Below are 19,090 nucleotides of genomic sequence, written 5' to 3'. Positions count from 1 at the left end.
AGGACTTTCACACAGGGCCATGTGGGTTTGAATTTTGTTTTCCCTTAATAATAAAAACCTTCATTTAAAAACTGCATGTTGTGTTTACTTCTGTTATCTTTGACTAATTTTTAAATTAGTTTGATTATCTGAAACATTATAGTGAGACAAACATGCAAAATAAATAAATAAATCAGGAAGGGGGCAAACACTTTCACACCACTGTACATCCTCTTTCTTGACTAATTGTACAATGTTCAATCATGTTCAATATCCCAATGAATCATTTCATTAATTGTTGCCTAGTTCTTAAAAAGGCATTCAAAAACAGTACCACAAAAATTCTGGTCCACAATTATTCTTTAATGATTATGCAATAAACAATACATTTAGTGTTAAGGAAATATATGTGTACAGATTGCTGAAATAAATGAACAGTAGAATACAACCACCACAAAAGCAAATGTTTATCCTACAAAATATAAAATGAAAATATCTGCAGGACCAAGTTAAATTATGAAAGCACAAGGGAAAGAAGTTTTCTTTATCTGAGCAGTAATGTTCTATTAATATATACCATTAGACACTTGGATAACTTATCTTTGCATGGTCACTCTACATTGCGCTTCAGAAGCATAATATTAAATCTACCCTGCTGAATGACACAAAAACAAGCATGATGTTTATGCATCTATTAAGACAGAAGAAATGACAGCTAAAAACATAAAAGATTTATAACAGTTATACTCAGCAACCTCTTTGAAAAAAACTCCATGTTACAGACATTTGCACATTGCAAAAAATGCCAATTTCAATTCTTTTGAATTCCCTTTAGCACATCTGTGAGAACTGCTTTTACCTGTGCACAGTGGACTGGTGAACTACAGTATTTCAATAGCAATAAGAATATCTGCCACGGAGCCTATGAATGGGAGACAAACATCTTAAATGTAAATGTGTATGAACAAAACTGATGAATGAAAAAATCAAGAGAGAAACAAATACGGTTATATTAACTGTTAAAAGTACATATTTAAAAAAATTGTATATTGCATGAACTGCTGGTATTCTATATTACGAAAATAGTTTATTGTGCGACTTTAGCTACAATACAAAATGCTTGGGGTAGACAAAAACAGGAGGAACACAGAGTGTGGGACAAGTGAATGTGTTTGTTTAAGGAACTGTGCGTTTAGCATTAAGGCTCTTGACTTTGCTCTTGGTCATAGTGGAGGTTACACTACTTTGCCTTGACTAGCAAGAAAACACATACCTCTAATAATCATTAAGGATTTGGCCTCCAGGCCACTGGTATGAGGGATGCCCTTTGAGAGCAGCGGAATACACAAGGATAATCAGTAGGCCGTGATCAGTTGGGGCAATGGTTTTGCTTTGGAAGGTAATGTGGGATGGGGTAGGGCCAGACATTGGGATACAAAGGGATACAGTGTCCGGAATTGCTAAGCAAGCTAGACTCAGTTAACTTGGTCCAGAGCACGCAGCAGCTCCTCGCCCTGTAGCAAGGAGTGACGGTCCTGAATAGGGGCATTGACCTCACAGTCGTAGCGTGTCAGTTGTGGCAACCCTCTGGTCTCAAATGAGCTGCTCAGCAAACGACTGGCCACATCTTCACAGAAAAACAACAAAGCCACTACTTATTAAAACAGTAAATGAAAGGCAAAGCAGCTAATAAAGAACAGAGGTCATATTATTATTATTATTATTAACATTTCAGTATGAGTGATGGCTTTTATTGTTGAGGGCAGTAAAAGTGATTATTTTGTGGGTTTTTGTTTGTTACTTACCAGATGGCAGTATCAGAATGGTTTTGTTCCCACCAAGTAAGCTTGAACCTTTAACCTCCAGCACCTTGGCCCTCTTTCCAGGCTCAACAGCTTCATCCACAGACTGGAGCAAAGCATCCTGGGGTAAAAGTTTTTAGCTTTAATTACAAAAATAAGCACCAAAATGCATAGAGTGGTAAGGATTTTATTATGGTCTTTATAACAGAAAGATAATAAGGATAAGTGTTATAAACTATTTTTAACGAAAATATATGAAATTCACATTATCTTCTGAGGTCATTCTGAAATTGTGTTTTCACAACCTTTACAATATAGACACTTTAAAATAATTGTATTTAGACAATAAATAAATAAATAAATAAATAAATAAATAAATAAATAAATAAATAAAAAAAACTGAAAAAATAGACAGGAAAAGCAAAGCTGGAGACTGACCAGTCCAACCGCTTGAGAGAGTGATGTAATCTCCAGTTTCCTCTTCCGCTGGGCATTTTGGACAGAAAGAACCTTTGTAGAAAGCTGAACTCCCTGGTCTTCCATTTGTATTCTGAAAAGCAAGCATTATTATATTCATTAACAATAATAAATAACAAAGATGATTTTGACATCCTGCCACACAAACAACCATCTCTGATAAATGTTAAAATGTCTGAACTTTTCACTTGTTTCATATTTGCACATCTGTGCATGATTGTAGCATGGGTTAGGATTTCAACTCCAGTCCAGACAAGCAGCAGTGTTTATGAATTTTAGACAAATAAAGCTCTCATTTACGTTTCATTTTTATTTACCTCTTCAAATTTCCCCCTAAAGGTTCCAAACCACAAATGCAATATCTCCTTCCATTAAGGTTTATATAAAAAATAAAAACTTTTTTTGTGTCTGACTATACACAAAAAGGTGTTAGCATACATACACAGATCTTGTATGATCTTATCACATTTCCTTTGTTCTACATTTACTTAATAAATACAAAAAGGTTGTGCATGAATGCTTGTCTTAAGTTTGCATCATGAATATTAACACTGACAAGAAGACTGGGAAGAAGTTTTACCTTTTGGCCAATGGGGTGCCCATCGGTGGGCTGTTGTCAAGGGCTTGTGAGACCTCATTGAAGGGTGTGACAAAGATGCTGCTCACTTCCTGCAGCAGGTGGAGGGGAGAGGGGATGCGGGGTGATGGCTCTGGTTTTAAAGAAATATTGGTACTGGTTGCTGAAGGTTGGCGAGGGGGTGACTGCTGGAAAAGAGAGTTAATATCAGAACCAGTCTGAGGACTAGAAGGGAGTGGGTCCAGAGGGGAGGGGATATGCAGCTGGAAGTCATCATCCATCGGAATATATGGGGCGAGCATCTCAAGGTCAAGATCTCCCATTTCCTTAAAGGCAGAAAATTACACTTTAGACTGTGATGCTTATTCAAATAAAGCATTATGATGTGTTATGCATGTGAAGCGGCAACTGGATGCTATCGATCAGTCTTACCTGTGTGTTAAAATCTGTGTTGGCTTCTGTGTCAGTAGCAAACATTTTCTCAACCAAATCCAGTTTAAATTCAGAACCAATATCTGAATCAACATGGAAGTAATCTGCAGGACTACTGGGCTGCAGGGAGAGAGCAGGAATCAATTTCAGCAACACAATATAAGAGCTCTTTTTAAGACATACTTGCATCTCTGGCAAAATGAATAAAAGAAAAGTTCAAATATTGTATGTGTAGGCCTGTGAAAAAAATACTGATTATATGAAGTGTCTACCTCTGAGGAACTGGTGGAGCTAGATGGAGTATTGGCAGTGTCCTTGGTGCGGTGGGCTGTGGACGTGAATGAAAAGTCCTCTGTTCCAGGCTCCATTTTATCCAAATCTGGAGAGGAATTGCTGGGTGTCAGTGGTGACAGCGGCAAAGCAGTTTTCTCATTGGTGGAGGGCAGCATGACGTCATTGTAAAGGGGTACCTCCTTCAACAGCTGTATTTCAGAGTCTGAAAAATATAATGAGGTTTTATATGCTTTTTGCACAGAATGTGTCCCCCACTGCTGCAATAAACTCCATTCTTCAAGGGACGCCATTCTATTATATTATAGAGAGTGACTATAGAGATTTGTTCATTAAGCCACAAGACGATTAGTGAGGTCAGATTATGATGTTGAACTGAGGAGGTTTGGGGCTCAATCAGTGTTCCAATTAATTCCATCTGTTTTGGCTACAAGAGTTCTTCCACGCCAACCTTGGTAAAACCCTATCCTAAAAGACTTTGTATACATGGCATTGTTATGCTGGAACAGGTTTGGGGCCCCTCTGTTCCAGCGAAAGATAATTGTAATGTTTTCAGCAGACATTTTATACTATTGTGAGATTTCAACTTTGTGGCAACAGCAGAACCACATATGGGTGTGATCATCAATTGTCTACAAACATTTGGACATATAATGTACTTCTACCGTGGGAAGCATTTGTACAGAAAGTACAGAAATCTGCAACGAAGTGCTTAAACAGAAACGGAGTACTAACCTGAGCTGTTGAAATCAAGTGAAATAATGGTGTCCCCGGCAGCTGGAGCCAGAACGGTGAGGGCTTCTGGTTCATCCTTGAGCTTCTCGTACAGGTTGTTGGGACTGTCCAAGCAGGCCAACAGGTCTTTCTTGAAGAGCTTCATCATATCCATAATTGAATTGTCCTCCTTCTCTACTTGCACCTCCTCCTCCTCCTCCTTCTCCTTCTCCTTCTCCACAGTCTTCTCAGGCATGGTCTGCTGCAGAGAAAGAACCATGTCCTCCTCCACAATACCACTGTAAGACACATCAGTGGCATCACAAAGATTAAATTTCACTGCAGTAGGTTTAATAGAGTGAGTAGAAATGCACCAGGAGGCACTGGTTCTTTTACAGATAAAGTAAAATTATATCTCACCTGAGAACATAGTTGACACACACAACACACTGAGGCTGGGAGTTCTTGGGGTTGTAAATGACGGTGGCTTGAGTTTCAACCCATACAAAGCCTGCTTTCTTGGCTAGCATGCGATATTGACCTGTGGTAGCCTGACCCTTTGCAAACACTAAGAAAGAAAATCTTGTCAGGCAAAATCTTCTGATGATTGCAGTTTCTCTAACAGAGGTGTCAGCATTACAAAAAAAAGAGAACCAAAAAGTGTCACAATCGTTAAGTAGTGTATAAACAACCGAAGGCAACTTACAATTATGATGTGTCTTGTTGAGGTGGTCAGAGTCCAGGGCATGGTAGTATTCGTACACAGACCTATTTAGCAGGTCATCTGGCTCATGTCCCATCAGCTCTGTGATTCTGGTAGACAAAAGGATGAGGATTATTCATATACAGCAATTTAATCCCGGTACATTCAAACAGTAGAAAGCATTATCCTTCTCCAAGCCTTATACAACTGTACAGCAGAACAAGACAGCTTTTTTTTTATAGCATTAGTCACTATATTATAGAAAACAACATAAGAAAATAAGATGCTTCCAAGTTTGCATAAAAGGTATGTAATGAGAAGATCTAATACTGTGTGCTACTTATTTAAAAGTGCTTTTGTTATAATTTAATAATATTATAATTAGATGCAAGCCAACCAGAAAAAGAAAAAATTTCAGCATGTGTACAGTATGTTGAAATGTCTTTCACCCTTGTAAAAAGACAATTATTTAAAAACACCACTAGGTGGTGATAAAGCCAAGGCTTCCCCTCAACTTAGTGTAGAATACCAAATCAAAGTTGATGTTTAAACACAGTAACTAGAAACTTCATAAATGGCTAAAAGAATCATGGTTAAATATAAGAGGGTGGTGGGTTTGGGGGGGTGTCATGGACCATGAGAACACAACACTGCTCTAAAATACAATTCTATTAAAAAAATTGATGGTGTTTAAATAATAAAGAGGTTTGTGGAAATAATGAGATTAGATTAAATAGTATTATTAATGCTCTTCACCTTTCATCACAGTATGAGAACTTCATATCCAGAGTATGGCGGCTTAGGAAAGTTTTGCTATCCAGAGGCACCTCGATGTTGGAGGGGTGAGGTATGGGCTCACAGATCAAGACCAGATAGGTAATGGAAGGCTCTTTAAAACCCCCATCCCCAGAACCATCACTGTGCTCCTGAACACGCACGTGTCCTGTGCAGTGAAGAACCTGACAGACAAGACGGAACAGCAAGAATGAGCAAAGATAATTCCTTTACATTTAATACAAAATTAAAACTGCCTTAAAGTACAAACAAGGTAAAAGCTAAAAGTCTGACAGGATAAGTCTCTATTCTAAGCCAAATTAATATAATAGGATGTGCTTCTGTGAAAAGTTATTGTGCCTGTCCTTGCTAAAATGACATTTTATACACACATGGGGATTTTGACCACAGGATAAAGGTGCCAATCTTTGTACTTGACTCACAGTGCTTCTATGGTTAAAATCCCTTCATCGAGTGCACGTTTGGGTTTAGGAGAGTATGGAGTCATTAGAAATGAACACACAAACTTACTTTCCAAGTGGAAGACTTGATGTTGACGGTGCGACCTCTACTAGTGAGTGTGCACTTCATGCGCAGGAAAAAGCTTCGTTCTGTGTTTAGCTCCTTGGTTTTCTTGGACCCTACACAATCAGCAAGGTAAAAAAGGTTGTTTGCTGAACTCTAACTTAAAGGACTTTAATTAGTACCAAACGAAGCCCTTTTAAATGGCTCTCATGTGATGTTTATTATATGGGGTGAAAATGGGTGGCTCACCAGTTCTGTGCACCAGCATCTCCCTTACTTCCTCTTGATCACAAGGATGTGCAAAGTCAAAAATGCTGTGGCCGGTCAAATCGAACTGAGACAAGGAGATGAACAAATAGGATTACACACAGAATCTGAGATCACAAAAGCTAAAATAATTTGGGTAAATATCTACCTGTGTGAGGCCCATGCATTTGCAGACATTTTCAGAGAGATAGACCATGTCTCCATCCTCAGATAGAACCATTAGGAACCCCTCCAGGGCCTTCAGATAGAAGCTGTTAAGCTGGCTCTCCAGTTCAGACTCCTCCACTGTTTCATCTTAACAAAATAAAAACATTTCAGTCTGATTACTTTTATTAGTTACCACCAAACTCATTCGTTTTGTATCTGAATTATTAAATGATCTACAACACCAGCACTAGCAGATTGCTTAAAGCTGCATTATACCGAAACTTTCTATGGCTAATGCAAGTGTTAGTTCTTCTGCTGCCTACTTTCTTTTTCAATCAGCAAACAGGAATTGTCTTAATCCATATCATATTTTGATCATCTCAGTAACATATCTTGGTTAACCGATTTACCAGCTGCAACACTATGATGTAAATTGATTTGTTACACCACTTAACACAACTGTAGTGTGATGACACTTACGCAATTTTTCATGCAATCCAATAATGCCATGGGCAAGACTTGGGCCAGACTAAAGAAGTGTGTTTTATTCATTCATCTGTATATTATTTATTATTCTTTTTATCATGGTTACAGCAGATATGTGTTTTCAAATATTCAAAGATTTCACTTGACAGTAAGTAACACAGTACTGAAATGATTATTCAGAATCCACTAACCTTTAGTCTGACAAGAGTTCAGCAGTTTTCTCATGCGCAGGTAACTGATGGTGAGTCTCATGATGGAGGCTTTGTCCAGGTGAGAGGTAACATTGTGGGGCAGGGGCAGCTGGTTTGCAAGCTCGTAAAATACCTCAGACTCCTTGCCTCTGCGACATCGGGCCGCATCCCTTGACTTCTCCTTCCTGCGCTCCGAGCTCACCCTGAAGACAAGAAGGAAAATATTTTAGCACTGCACCTACAAGACGGAAAATGGAAAGTAAATACAATGTCATCTCAGTTTTCTTCTGCTGGTTCATCTCATCTGCATAGCTCCTCTACGTGCCTTCCTTTTTGGCCGACCAAAAACAAATAAGCTGTAGCTAAAATCGGCTAGATGCAGTGGAGTTGTTAGTGCAGAATAAATTGTTTGCCAAAACCAAAGGTTGGTGAGTTATGGCCACAGTCATTTTCCATGTTCCCATAATAAACAGAGAACAAAATTATTTTACAATGCAAGTGAAACAAGAAGGCTTTACAAGCAAGTCATCTTGGTCTGTTATCTTGTTCCACACACATGGTGCAATAAAGCCAAATATGAAAATGAATGTTTTTTTTCCTTTTACATACTTGAAGAAACAAATGCACATGTGTAATATTCATGTTATGTAAAATATAAAAAAATTGTACTGAAAAGATTTCATATTAAACTATAAAATATTGTCATATTTCTAGATTTTTATATTTTTGTTATATAAATACAGCCAAAAAGACTTCCCATGGCTTCCGGTATAAGCGAGTGAAATTTGCAAAGTAAAGGGAAATGGTGTGTGGTTAACACCCTCATGCTCAACTTCTTCGATTGTCCATGTGAAACACAAGGGTGCTGTCGGGTTTAAATAGTCCTTTGTTTTGTTACCCTGTTTCAGAAACTGAAGCAGAAAGAAGTAGGAGCAAAATTACCCACCAATTTGGCAACAAAGCTTGCAGCACACACTGTGTGGTGAGTGGCTACCCACTGACCACAGTGGCACCCACTCTTTTTATTCATAACGTGATTCTGTTACTTAAACAATTTGTGAAGTTTCGTGATTTTATAACTTATACATGACACCCGAAAAATAAATAAATAAATACCCACAGTGGTTCAAGTTCCTTAAATTCATTTAAACTCCAGCACATCCTAATGTATTTACAAGGACCTCCATTAATTTTTAACTACAAGGTTTGTACAGGGTGGCAGCAATCTTTAGCATCTGGCAGCAAAAACTTTGTTTCTATTTAATACACAAAGTGGTTAAGAAAAAAACAACCTTATTTGCATGCATATTGAGAAGTTTAGAATCTCAGTTAACTTTATATAATGTCTTTCATTTGGCATAATTTGTCACTACCACAGCTCCCAGACGACACAAGGGAGAATAACAGCATCTCTATCAATTTTGATTTTTTGTTCTCCTAGACACGAATGGCTCTGCCACCAATGGGATTAAACGTGTTTTGCTTCTGCTCAGAAGCCGCAGGTAGAGAACATTATCTTTTCTAATTTTCTGCAGCCAAGAATAGCTGTGTTTCTTCAATCTAGCTTCTGAGTTGAATCACAATACAGACGATGTGCGTCACAAGTGCGAATAATAATCAATTCCTATGAAGGACAAACCGTGTCATTAGTAGGTGTGTGCAGTGCTGCAGGCAGCATGGTGAGTGAATGACACGTATGAAAATTAGGTCATTACTATGAACCAGGTATTATTATTGCATATTAATTGAAAAATTTTATTTGTGGTATGTCTGCTATTATTATTTGCAACCACCTTTCTCCAAACTGAAAACCATTCATTTCAATATGTATCTACTCAGTCTTGTTATACATCATCTTGGGGAATAAACTTCTGCTCAGGACATGATATATAAAACTAAGACCTATAAAATGATTAATTTTTATGGCTACCTGTGGGCATTGTATTTCCCTAACTACATTTAGAACAATCTAGGTTGAAGTAAGAAAGGGGAAGGTGATAACAAAAGAAGATGGAATTTCCCAGGCAGAGGGGAATGAAAGGGTAAGTCATTATAAACCTGTAATAGTAATATGCTTCCCCAAGCTTAGCTGTCATACTGAAGAACAATAAGAACTCGTCCCCTTGCATCCTTAATCATGTTGCCTTATTCTTAGCCAAAGAGCTAGGAAACTATACTTGCTAAAACAATGACAGCGAGTTGTCAGTGGCCTGAAATAGGGAAGGAAGTGCACCAAAGTTGCCAGGAAGAGAAACATGACTTTGAAACAGAAGGGGGGGGGACCTAGTTGTGCTCTATACTTAATAAAATGTCTCCAGAGCAGAGTATTTTTAACTAATAGTTGTTACATCTCCAGTTATAAATTAAAACGTTTTCCCAAACATGTAATTTTCACTTAGAGCTACTTCCAAAAATGTATTCAGACTTTTTGGGACTTTTTGAAGAGCATCTTGGGTGAAGCACACTCATGAAAGTGGTGGATAATCATGATCATCAGGAACAAGTATAAGAAGCCATGGCAGATACTAGCTTTAGTCAGACAGCACAAACTATCGTTGGTGGTCTTCTGGTTGTGCAGTGAGTTTCTTTTCAAACTACTTCAGTGCTTAAGTACTTTAGTGTTCTTGCACAACACTTTTCATCTAATGTGTATGTTACAAATGTTTATATTTGTAAAAGTGTTGTTTTTTTTTGTAAAAGTATAATATTCTCTTAAACAAGCTAAAAGGGGCTCAACAAAATTGCATTTCCTCCAATAGAGATTTGTGACATCAAGGAGGAGAAATCAGTTCTAGCTTTTGCTCTGGCTATCAGAATAATGCTTCAATTACTAAAAATCTACAAGGTAATGTTCAACATTTCAGGTTCTAATAGTCAGCTACCTCAAATCTAAACTTTATGACTCCTGGGTGGATAAACATAGTTATGGGGAGAAAACAAAATTTACCGTCCAGGCTTTAAATGCAGTCATCTTGCATTCACACGTAGCGAGGGAAAATAAGGATGCTAGCCAGACTCATATTTTAGGTGTGACACAATAAGAAAATGCCACAGCTCACAGAAAAATGCTAGCCAACAACTTCCTGACTTTTTGTCATGGGCAAACTAAGCATCAGACATATAAAAAAGATAATGATATGGCTACACACTCCCAGCTGAAATTGCTTCCCTTAGTATCCATCACGGTACTTAACCAGCTAACCACCTTGCTATATATTATTACATTTGACAAGTTAACTACCACATTTAAGCTTGTGCAACCTAATCACATGATTTTTTTCCTTCTCAGTAGGTAAACTTATAATTCAGCCCTTGCAACACTGCTTGTGGAAAATGGGTTCAATGCAAAGAATCTTGCAATCACTGCATTCGATTATTTGTACAGTTAAAAACATAGAAAACTAACATGCCTGCTTAAAGTAAACAGAACCCTTGCTTATTTAGAAACCGGATGCTTAATCCCACAATGCAAAGTGACTTTCATAACAGTGGCTGTATTACCGATCAATAGTAGCCACATCCACAAAGTGTCAAAAACCTGCCAAGAGGCTGTTAAAGTAGCTTATGAGATTAGCTGCAATCATGTTAATCACCTAGCAGTCAATGAGACCAAACCATTAAAAAAAAAAGCATCACACCTAATAGAGTGTGGTTACACTAATCCTTACAGAAAGAGAAATCATGTGTTGAAATATCAAAATATCCACTTTTCAACAGTGAATGTGTTTAATGTGCACGTGTATTGCCAATCAAGTGTTGCATTATCCTCATGAGTTGTCCTGGCTGTGTTCATCCCATTGCTCAAACAAGAAAAATCCTAAATGGGATCATTCAGGTACTACAGCATATACAGCTGCCCTTAACTTGACACTCATAATATCACACAGACACAAGTAGAGAATAAATAGGAAGAGCAGCAGACAATTTTGCTCTTTTCCTGGCAGAGATCAAGCAAATGTCTTGCAACAAGCCTAAGCAGGAAATCCCATTGACGTCAAAAGCTATGCTGAGTAAGACAGGAGTAAAAACAGTAGTCAGATGTGCATATGCCAACTAAAATATGGGTTAAATGTTCAATTCCAGATGAACTAAGTTAATTTAAAAAAAAAATAAAGGAATAAAGAAATAAATAAAAACTACAAACACCCCCCCCCCAACACACAAAACTAGACTTCAGATAAACTAAAGTCAAAAATAAACATTCACTTATATTTCCAGTCATTAAAAGAGATGTATTTATTATTACTATTATTATTAATAATAATGTTTTTATAAACAACAACAACAGGCTGGGGTTATTGTACAGACTCCACATCAAGTGATGCCACGCCACATACCTTGTGAAGACAACAGAGAAACTTGGTCTCCATCTTGGTCTAAAGTCATTAACGTTCATACAAAACAACCCGTAAATCGCACATACAAAAGTTACGAACCTTTAAATAAACCATAAACGAATCGTAATACCATAATACGCTAAATGGAAACAGGCTATTGCTCTTAAAGCAGAATTTCAATTACTGTCAATACAGATTTTTGTAATTTAAAAAAAAAAATAATAATAATTTAAAGCGAAATAAATAACGCATATTTCGGACGCACAAACGATCCTGATGCATTGTTTGTTTTTCTTGTGTGCAAACTTATTGTGGGACAAACGCGTTAAGACGGACATTCTACACAAAATGGCGACCCGGCTAAAAGAAATGTTGTTTGCTAACACAGTGTTAGCTTGAAGCGTAAATGCTAACAGCAAGCTTACTGTCGTCACTTCGCACCTCTGAAGTGTAACACAAGCACTGAAATTAGTTCACTTATTTACCTTTTCTTTTCGGTGACAACTCCAGTATCCATTCCTGGGTGAAACCTCTGAAGTGTAAGGTTTTACCCCCGAACCACAGCCGCAACAAAACAAGTAGCTAACTGAGCTAGCAGGTTGCCAAGGCCGACAGGATAAAGGACGTGTCCGACTCTCTTCACAAATATGACGCAAGACTTTCCCCAAAAGACACGAAGAAACACAACAATAACAGTCTCGTATCCGATATTCTGATCAGTCGAATTCAAGAGGGAGGTCCGACCCTCTAAAAGAATGAAGGTCAAAACATTTGCACTCCAGCAGTCGGTTATCTTCGGTACCGAGTTACAGCGAAGCAACGCAGTCTAGTTACAACTACACTCTATGGGACGCGTTCACGATTACGGGAACGCGCAATCACATGCTTCCTTGGCATGGAGACAGGAAACGTCACTGAAACCTCTTACCGCAGATCTTTCCATAGTTTCTGTGCAGACTAAAGATGGTAACAACATGTAGAACAAATAGGAATAGATAAAAGACATATTAAAGACACCATAGGTACGTTTGTGACCTTGATATTAATGTGGCATGGAGTAATGTGAGCACTCACAAACTGGTATCTGCTCACTGCTGCTCCCTTTAACCTGATCAGTGCAGTATTGGGAACCTGATATATTTGTGTATGGTAACAAATGGGCTACAGTCAACAACCCCATCAAAAGGCAGTGTGGAGACAGAATTTAGATTCGCCTGCACTGCAACAAACAACATCTTGGCATGTGGAAATATCCTGAATAAAGTCAAAATTATCTAACATTTCCTATTATAAGATTGCAAACCAAAGATATGTTGTTGTTGTTTTTTTTTGTTGCTTAATTGTTAGATCTATCTATCTATCTATCTATCTATCTATCTATCTATCTATCTATCTATCTATCTATCTTTAAGCTGTCTATATATACACATTTTATTAATTTTGCCATTAGCAAAATTATTTGCTAATAGAAAAATATTATTTAATAACTGAAATTAAAAAAAGTCTATTAACTCCAGTTAAATGAGGTTGATTTCCCCCATTTATCTGACACTTACAAGTATATCCAGAACAAGGACTTCACGAAGTACTGGATTGAAAAGTATAAGATTGGGAGTATCAGGATTGAAACTACCCACTTTCTGATCAGTAATCTAAAACCCTGTTTGACTGACATGGTATGCTTAATAATCTTTCAACTAAGTGTATTTATGGATATCACAGTTAGCCTTCACAATCTACATTAAAGTTATCTATCAGCAAATGCTGTCAAGTATGCTCATCCATGCCAAGCTGACATGACAAATGTTTCTGCTCCAATCTGAAATGTCCTTCATTTCTAACATGCCCTCTCCTCTTTGTAATACCATCCTCAGAAATGATGCCATTTTTACACATGCTATACATCACTCAGTAAGGTTGACTGGTCTGTCAGAGAGAAGGATAAAGCGAGTCCTTTGAACAGATTTGTTTACAAAGGTCAACACATTTGATCCATCTGTCAATAGTGTTATTAGAATGCGCTAGTAAATTAACACTGACCTTCACAATGACATTCATAAGATAAAATATTTGCAAAAATACATCTAACAGCGTTTTTGCCCTTCTGCTTCCCTTGTATTTTGGTACTCATGATCTGTAGATCATTAACTAACTGCTATAAATAAAAAGGTAGAACATCAGTGTACTGTAGACTGATACAATACACATAAGAAATGACTAGAAAGAACTCATTCTACCTGTCAGTTGCTCATGCTTTACATTTTGAATATTATGGACAATTCTGTCATTGAAAATGAAATACAACTGTAGACTGTATCAGGAAAGTAATAGGGAGGAAATGAGTCAACTATATCTTAGCATGTTGCATAAAGGCAATTGAGAAGGAAATATGAGCCAACACGCAGATTGCAGTTGGCATAGGAGGGTACGCCCATTTTAAGCATTTTTTAATATATATCCTATACCTATATGCCTTTTTTGCAAAGCAAGAAAAGAAAAGAGATTCAGATTCAGACACTAAATGCATTTAAATGCAATCATATTTGTTTTTTACTCACTATTTATTTATGTAAACCAATCATCACATCCATACTTCTTTTAAGTTTTGCCTTTGCTCTTGTTTTTGTGTAAGATAATTAATTCACGACAGTGACCTCTAACATTAAGACACTAACATTATTTATTGCATCATGACAGACACACATATACAGGCAGCTAATATCTAATTAATGTTCATATTAGATAGACTATGGTAACACCTATACCACTGTTCACATGGTCATAGGTAAATGGAAGTGGGTGACTGGTTAATTCCTGTACAGACCAGATCATGGCTTTTGTTTGTCTTTAAAAACACCTCCTGTTTTGTGCTTATTACTAATCGTCTGACAAATAATGTTACTAATCAGATTACACAATGAATTCACTGTGCCAGTACATAAAGTCAGCTTCTGTATAAGCTTTCAGTGATGATAATCAGTATGTAAATATAAGCTAGGTGCACTAGATAGAATAGATAAATGTAAATGTAAATTTTCTTTCAAAATAAAGCTTCATTTTCACCATCTAAAACCCACGACTATTCTGGTAGGATGCTGCCAACATTGTAATTACAGGATGAAGGCCAGACTTCTAGGTTATACAGTAAATAGTAATCAGCACAGGATATAAAATAACCAGCATGTGAACTATTAATATCTTAAAGTTATGTAAATAGTAAAGCTACATAAAAACTGGAGTGGTTCAACGGACTGTTTTCATTAAAAAAAATTGTTCATATACAAAATCTGCTTCATGGTTTATTTAATAGAAATTGCTAGAAAATTCCATAAGCCTACTTCTCTAACAAACCCAGTGAACTTCTCGGCAATCCGGTGACTCTGACTCACACAGACACCATTCAACCAGATTGGGGTAGTTTTTGGCAGTCATTCTTGCTGTGTAAAACCTCAGCCAAGCTGAATGCATGGCTAAACTTTCTTTGCAACACTAGACAAGAATTTTTTTGGCTGAGCACCAGGAGAAGACTGGTTTCCCATCCAACAAAAAAAAAAATCACTTTCCATAAACCGCCATAAGTTGCTTTTAACCCACATGACTACTATGAAATAAAAAATAAAATGCTCAATTGATTCAGGGATCATGAATGTTGACATTATTACATTATGTTACATTATGTGTTACACACATATATACTTGTTAGAACAAGACATCATGCCACCTTCTCAGTTAAGTGTATTCTGACCTTATTAATCATGATATCAGTATTATACTATCATATTGCCCAGTCCTACCTGACTGTCTCAGAAATACTATTCAGTGTAAGAGTAAACAAGGATGAGAGTTTACATACTTTCTCCAAACCAACTAGTAACCACAAATTTGTGTGAAATTCTTTAGAAAGCAACTGCATAAATGATGCACTGTGAACTGTGTCACAAACAATAATCTTTGATCTAGAGGTCTAAGTGACTCTTATTAGGAAATGATGCCTTGCTGTCCACAGCTCTAACGCTATTCTGTTCCATCTCAGAGTTACATAAAAGTGTTTACATTCATAGTTTAGGTTGTAGGAAGAAAGAACTCCTGCTTTGTACCAGATATTAGACACCAGAGTTCAAGGACATTGAAGTGGGATGTTAAGGGGTATTTTGACTTTCACAACTCCTTTAACTTCAACTGCTGATACAAAAACAAGAACAACAAGAAAAATAATGAATCTAAGCATTAAAAAACTAATTGCAATTAACTGAGACTGTAGAAAATTCTTCACTAATGCTGTCAAGAAGAATCTTTGAATAAAATTGTCTTACATTTTGTTAGGGCACATTTTATTTTTCTTTATAAGCAAAGGATTTGATCTCACAGCATTTTGAAGTGGAATTAAATCTAAATCTTAAATTATTGCTCTTACAAATTACGCATCCATCTGTCAAGTAAGTGTTGCTCTGATATCTTGAAGTTGACAAATAAACCAATGTTGACTTATTAGTGAATGACACATTTTACCTTTTAATCAATTCTATTTACATTTGAGAGACAAATTAGTCTCACCGACCACGCGAGCTACTGCTAGCATTGCCGGTAAGTTGGCAGCCATAGCCGCTACCTCCAATCTCGAAAAACAGACCATGACAGAAACTTTTGAATCTGTCTCCATGGACCAACTGATTTCTGAATTAACTAAACAGCGCATTAGTATCAGGGAAGACATTTCTGACTTGATTCGGGAATCTATTGGTCCTTTACAATGCTCTGTCAATGCACTGAGAGAGACTGTGGATGGCTTTCTTGGCCGCGACAGAATCCCTGGCTGGGGAGAATTTCGAAAAGCTGACAGTGGCCGAAAATACAATAAAAACTTTGCAAGCGCAGAATATATCTCTCCTTGACCGCGTTGAAGATTTGGAGAATAGATCGTGAAGGGCTAACCTGAGGATTGTGAACGTTCCGGAAGGGAGCGAAAACGGTCATGATCCCGTTACGTTCATTGCCGAGATGCTGCTAGAGATGACGGGCACGGAAGTCTTCAACAAGCCACCAGCACTTGAGAGAGCGCATCGATCACCCGGTCAAAAGCCAGCTGATGGCCGTAAACCACGTCCATTTGTGGTGTGCTTTCACAGGTTCCAAGAAAAGGAGCAATTACTGCGATGGTCAAGGCGACATGAAGCGAAATACAAGGGGAATCCAATCAGAATATACCCGGATCATAGCGCTATCCTGTCAAGGAGATGCGCGTCTTACAATGGCATTAAACAATCACTCTACCAAAAGAACATTCGATTTCAATTGCTCTACCCGGCTCGTCTGAGAGTGACTTTTAATGAAGAAACTTTCATATTCAATACACCGGAGGAGGCGAAACAGTTCTACGATCAACGTATCAATGTTTAGGATTTCCTGGACTATTTATTTAATTATTTTCTACGTTCAATGTCTCCCTTTTGAGAAAAGGATGACGGGTAATTATTTTACTTTTTCTTGAGACGGTGGAGAAAGGTTATAAACACTTTCCGCACTTTGTGCGGCTTCGAAAATATTTTGTTGTTCTAAACCTAACTCAAACAAGCTGATGGTTCTGGGACATCTGATACTTCACTGAGATAAGACTTTATTCACAAAAAGCGTTGTAACGCACTGAGAATGATTCATAAGGGTAAAGGTTGGGTTGCTCCCTAGAGGTTGGAATAGTTTTAAGTCAGTTGAGGGATTACTGGGGGTTTGATCCCCTCCTTGAACCGCCACCTTATTGTGGTGGAGGGGTTTGCGTGCCTGAATGATCCTAGGAGCTATGTTGTCTGGGGCTTTTTGCCCCTGGTAGGGTCTCCCAAGGCAAACAGGTCCTGGGTGACGGGCCAGACAAAGAGCGGTTCAAAAGCCCTTTATGAAGAAAAACAAAGCAAGGTCCGTGATGTTGCCCGGTATGGCGCAACCGGGGCCCCACCCTGGAGCCAGGCCCGGGGTTGGGGCTCGCATGCGAGCGCCTGGTGGCCGGGTCTTACCCCATGGGGCCCGGCTGGGCTCAGCCCGAAGGAGCGACGTGGGGCCGATCTCCTGTGGGCCCACCACCTGCAGGAGAAACCGTAAGGGGCTGGTGCAATGTGGATTGGGTGGCAGTCGAAGGCGGGAGCCTCGGCGACCCAATCCCTGGACACGGAATCTGGCTCTAGGGACATGGAATGTCACCTCGCTGGGGGGGAAGGAGCCAGAGCTGGTGCGGGAGGTCGAGAGATACCGACTAGATATAGTTGGGCTCGCCTCCACGCACAGCCTGGGCTCTGGACCCCAACTCCTTGAGAGAGGCTGGGCTCTCTACTACTCTGGAGTTGCCCGCGTTGAGAGGCGGTGGGCTGGTGTGGGCTTGCTCATAGCCCCCCAGCTCAACAGCCATGTGTTGGAGTTCACCCCGGTGAACGAGAGGGTCATTTCCCTGCGCCTTCGGGTCGGGGAGAGGTCTCTCACTGTTATTTGTGCTTACGGGCCAAATGGCAGTGTAGAGTACCCGACCTTCTTGGCGTCTCTGGGAGGGGTGCTGGAAAGTGCTCCGAAAGTGCTCGTTCTACTGGGGGACTTCAACGCTCACGTGGGCAGCGACAGTGACACCTGGAGGGGCGTGATTGGGAGGAACGGCCCCCCCGACCTGAACCCGAGTGGTGTTCTGTTATTGGACTTCTGTGCTAGTTACAGTTTGTCCATAACGAACACCATGTTCAAGCATAAGGGTGTCCATCAGTACACATGGCATCAGGACACCCTAGGTCGGAGGTCAATGATCGACTTTGTGGTTGTTTCATCTGACATCCGGCCGTATGTCTTGGACACTCGGGTGAAGAGAGGGGCGGAGCTGTCAACTGATCACCACCTGGTGGTGAGTTGGATCCGATGGCCGGGGAGGAAGTTGGACAGACTTGGCAGACCCAAACGTACTGTGAGGGTCCGCTGGGAACGTTTGGCAGAGTCTCCGGTCAGAGAGATCTTCAACTCCCACCTCCGGCAGAGCTTCAACCAGATCCCAAGGGAGGTTGGAGACATTGAGTCTGAGTGGACCATGTTCTCCACCTCCATTGTCGACGCGGCTGCGCGGAGCTGTGGCCGTAAGGTCTCCGGTGCCTGTCGTGGCGGCAATCCCCGAACCCGGTGGTGGACACTGGAAGTAAGGGATGCCGACAAGCTGAAGAAGGAGTCCTATTGAGCCTGGTTGGCTCGGGGGACTCCGGAGACAGCTGATAGGTACCGGAGGGCCAAGCGAGCTTCAGCCCGGATGGTTGCAGAGGCAAAAACTCGGGTCTGGGAGGAGTTCGGTGAGGCCATGGAGAAGGACTATCGGTTGGCCTCGAAGAAATTCTGGCAAACCGTCCGGCGCCTCAGGAAGGGGAAGCAGTGCC

At 39.4% G+C, this 19,090-nt stretch overlaps 1 protein-coding gene across 2 annotated transcripts; it reads right to left on the bottom strand.

Moving 5' to 3' along the window:
• Window positions 1–321: 321 nt before the first annotated feature.
• hif1ab (hypoxia inducible factor 1 subunit alpha b) lies at window positions 322–12,559 on the bottom strand. 2 transcript variants are annotated; one of them, XM_060866565.1, is made up of 15 exons: window positions 12,188–12,559; window positions 7,366–7,568; window positions 6,690–6,835; window positions 6,524–6,608; window positions 6,281–6,390; window positions 5,732–5,934; window positions 4,979–5,085; window positions 4,693–4,840; window positions 4,294–4,571; window positions 3,540–3,763; window positions 3,268–3,387; window positions 2,839–3,161; window positions 2,220–2,331; window positions 1,785–1,902; window positions 322–1,606 (listed from the first exon to the last, which is right to left on the bottom strand). In XM_060866565.1, the coding sequence occupies exons 1-15, from the start codon at window positions 12,217–12,219 to the stop codon at window positions 1,455–1,457; spliced, it is 2,361 nt and encodes a 786-aa protein (XP_060722548.1). In that variant the 5' UTR covers window positions 12,220–12,559; the 3' UTR covers window positions 322–1,454. The 2 variants fall into 2 exon arrangements, with proteins under 2 accessions (XP_060722548.1, XP_060722547.1); XM_060866564.1 differs by lacking the exon at window positions 12,188–12,559 and adding an exon at window positions 11,703–11,776.
• Between the last annotated feature and the right edge of the window lie 6,531 nt (window positions 12,560–19,090).

Source organism: Tachysurus vachellii, chromosome 3 (assembly GCF_030014155.1).
Source record: "Tachysurus vachellii isolate PV-2020 chromosome 3, HZAU_Pvac_v1, whole genome shotgun sequence".
Taxonomy (NCBI): domain Eukaryota; kingdom Metazoa; phylum Chordata; class Actinopteri; order Siluriformes; family Bagridae; genus Tachysurus; species Tachysurus vachellii.
Note: the sequence above shows the minus strand (reverse complement) of the source record. Positions and strands in the feature narration are given on the sequence as shown.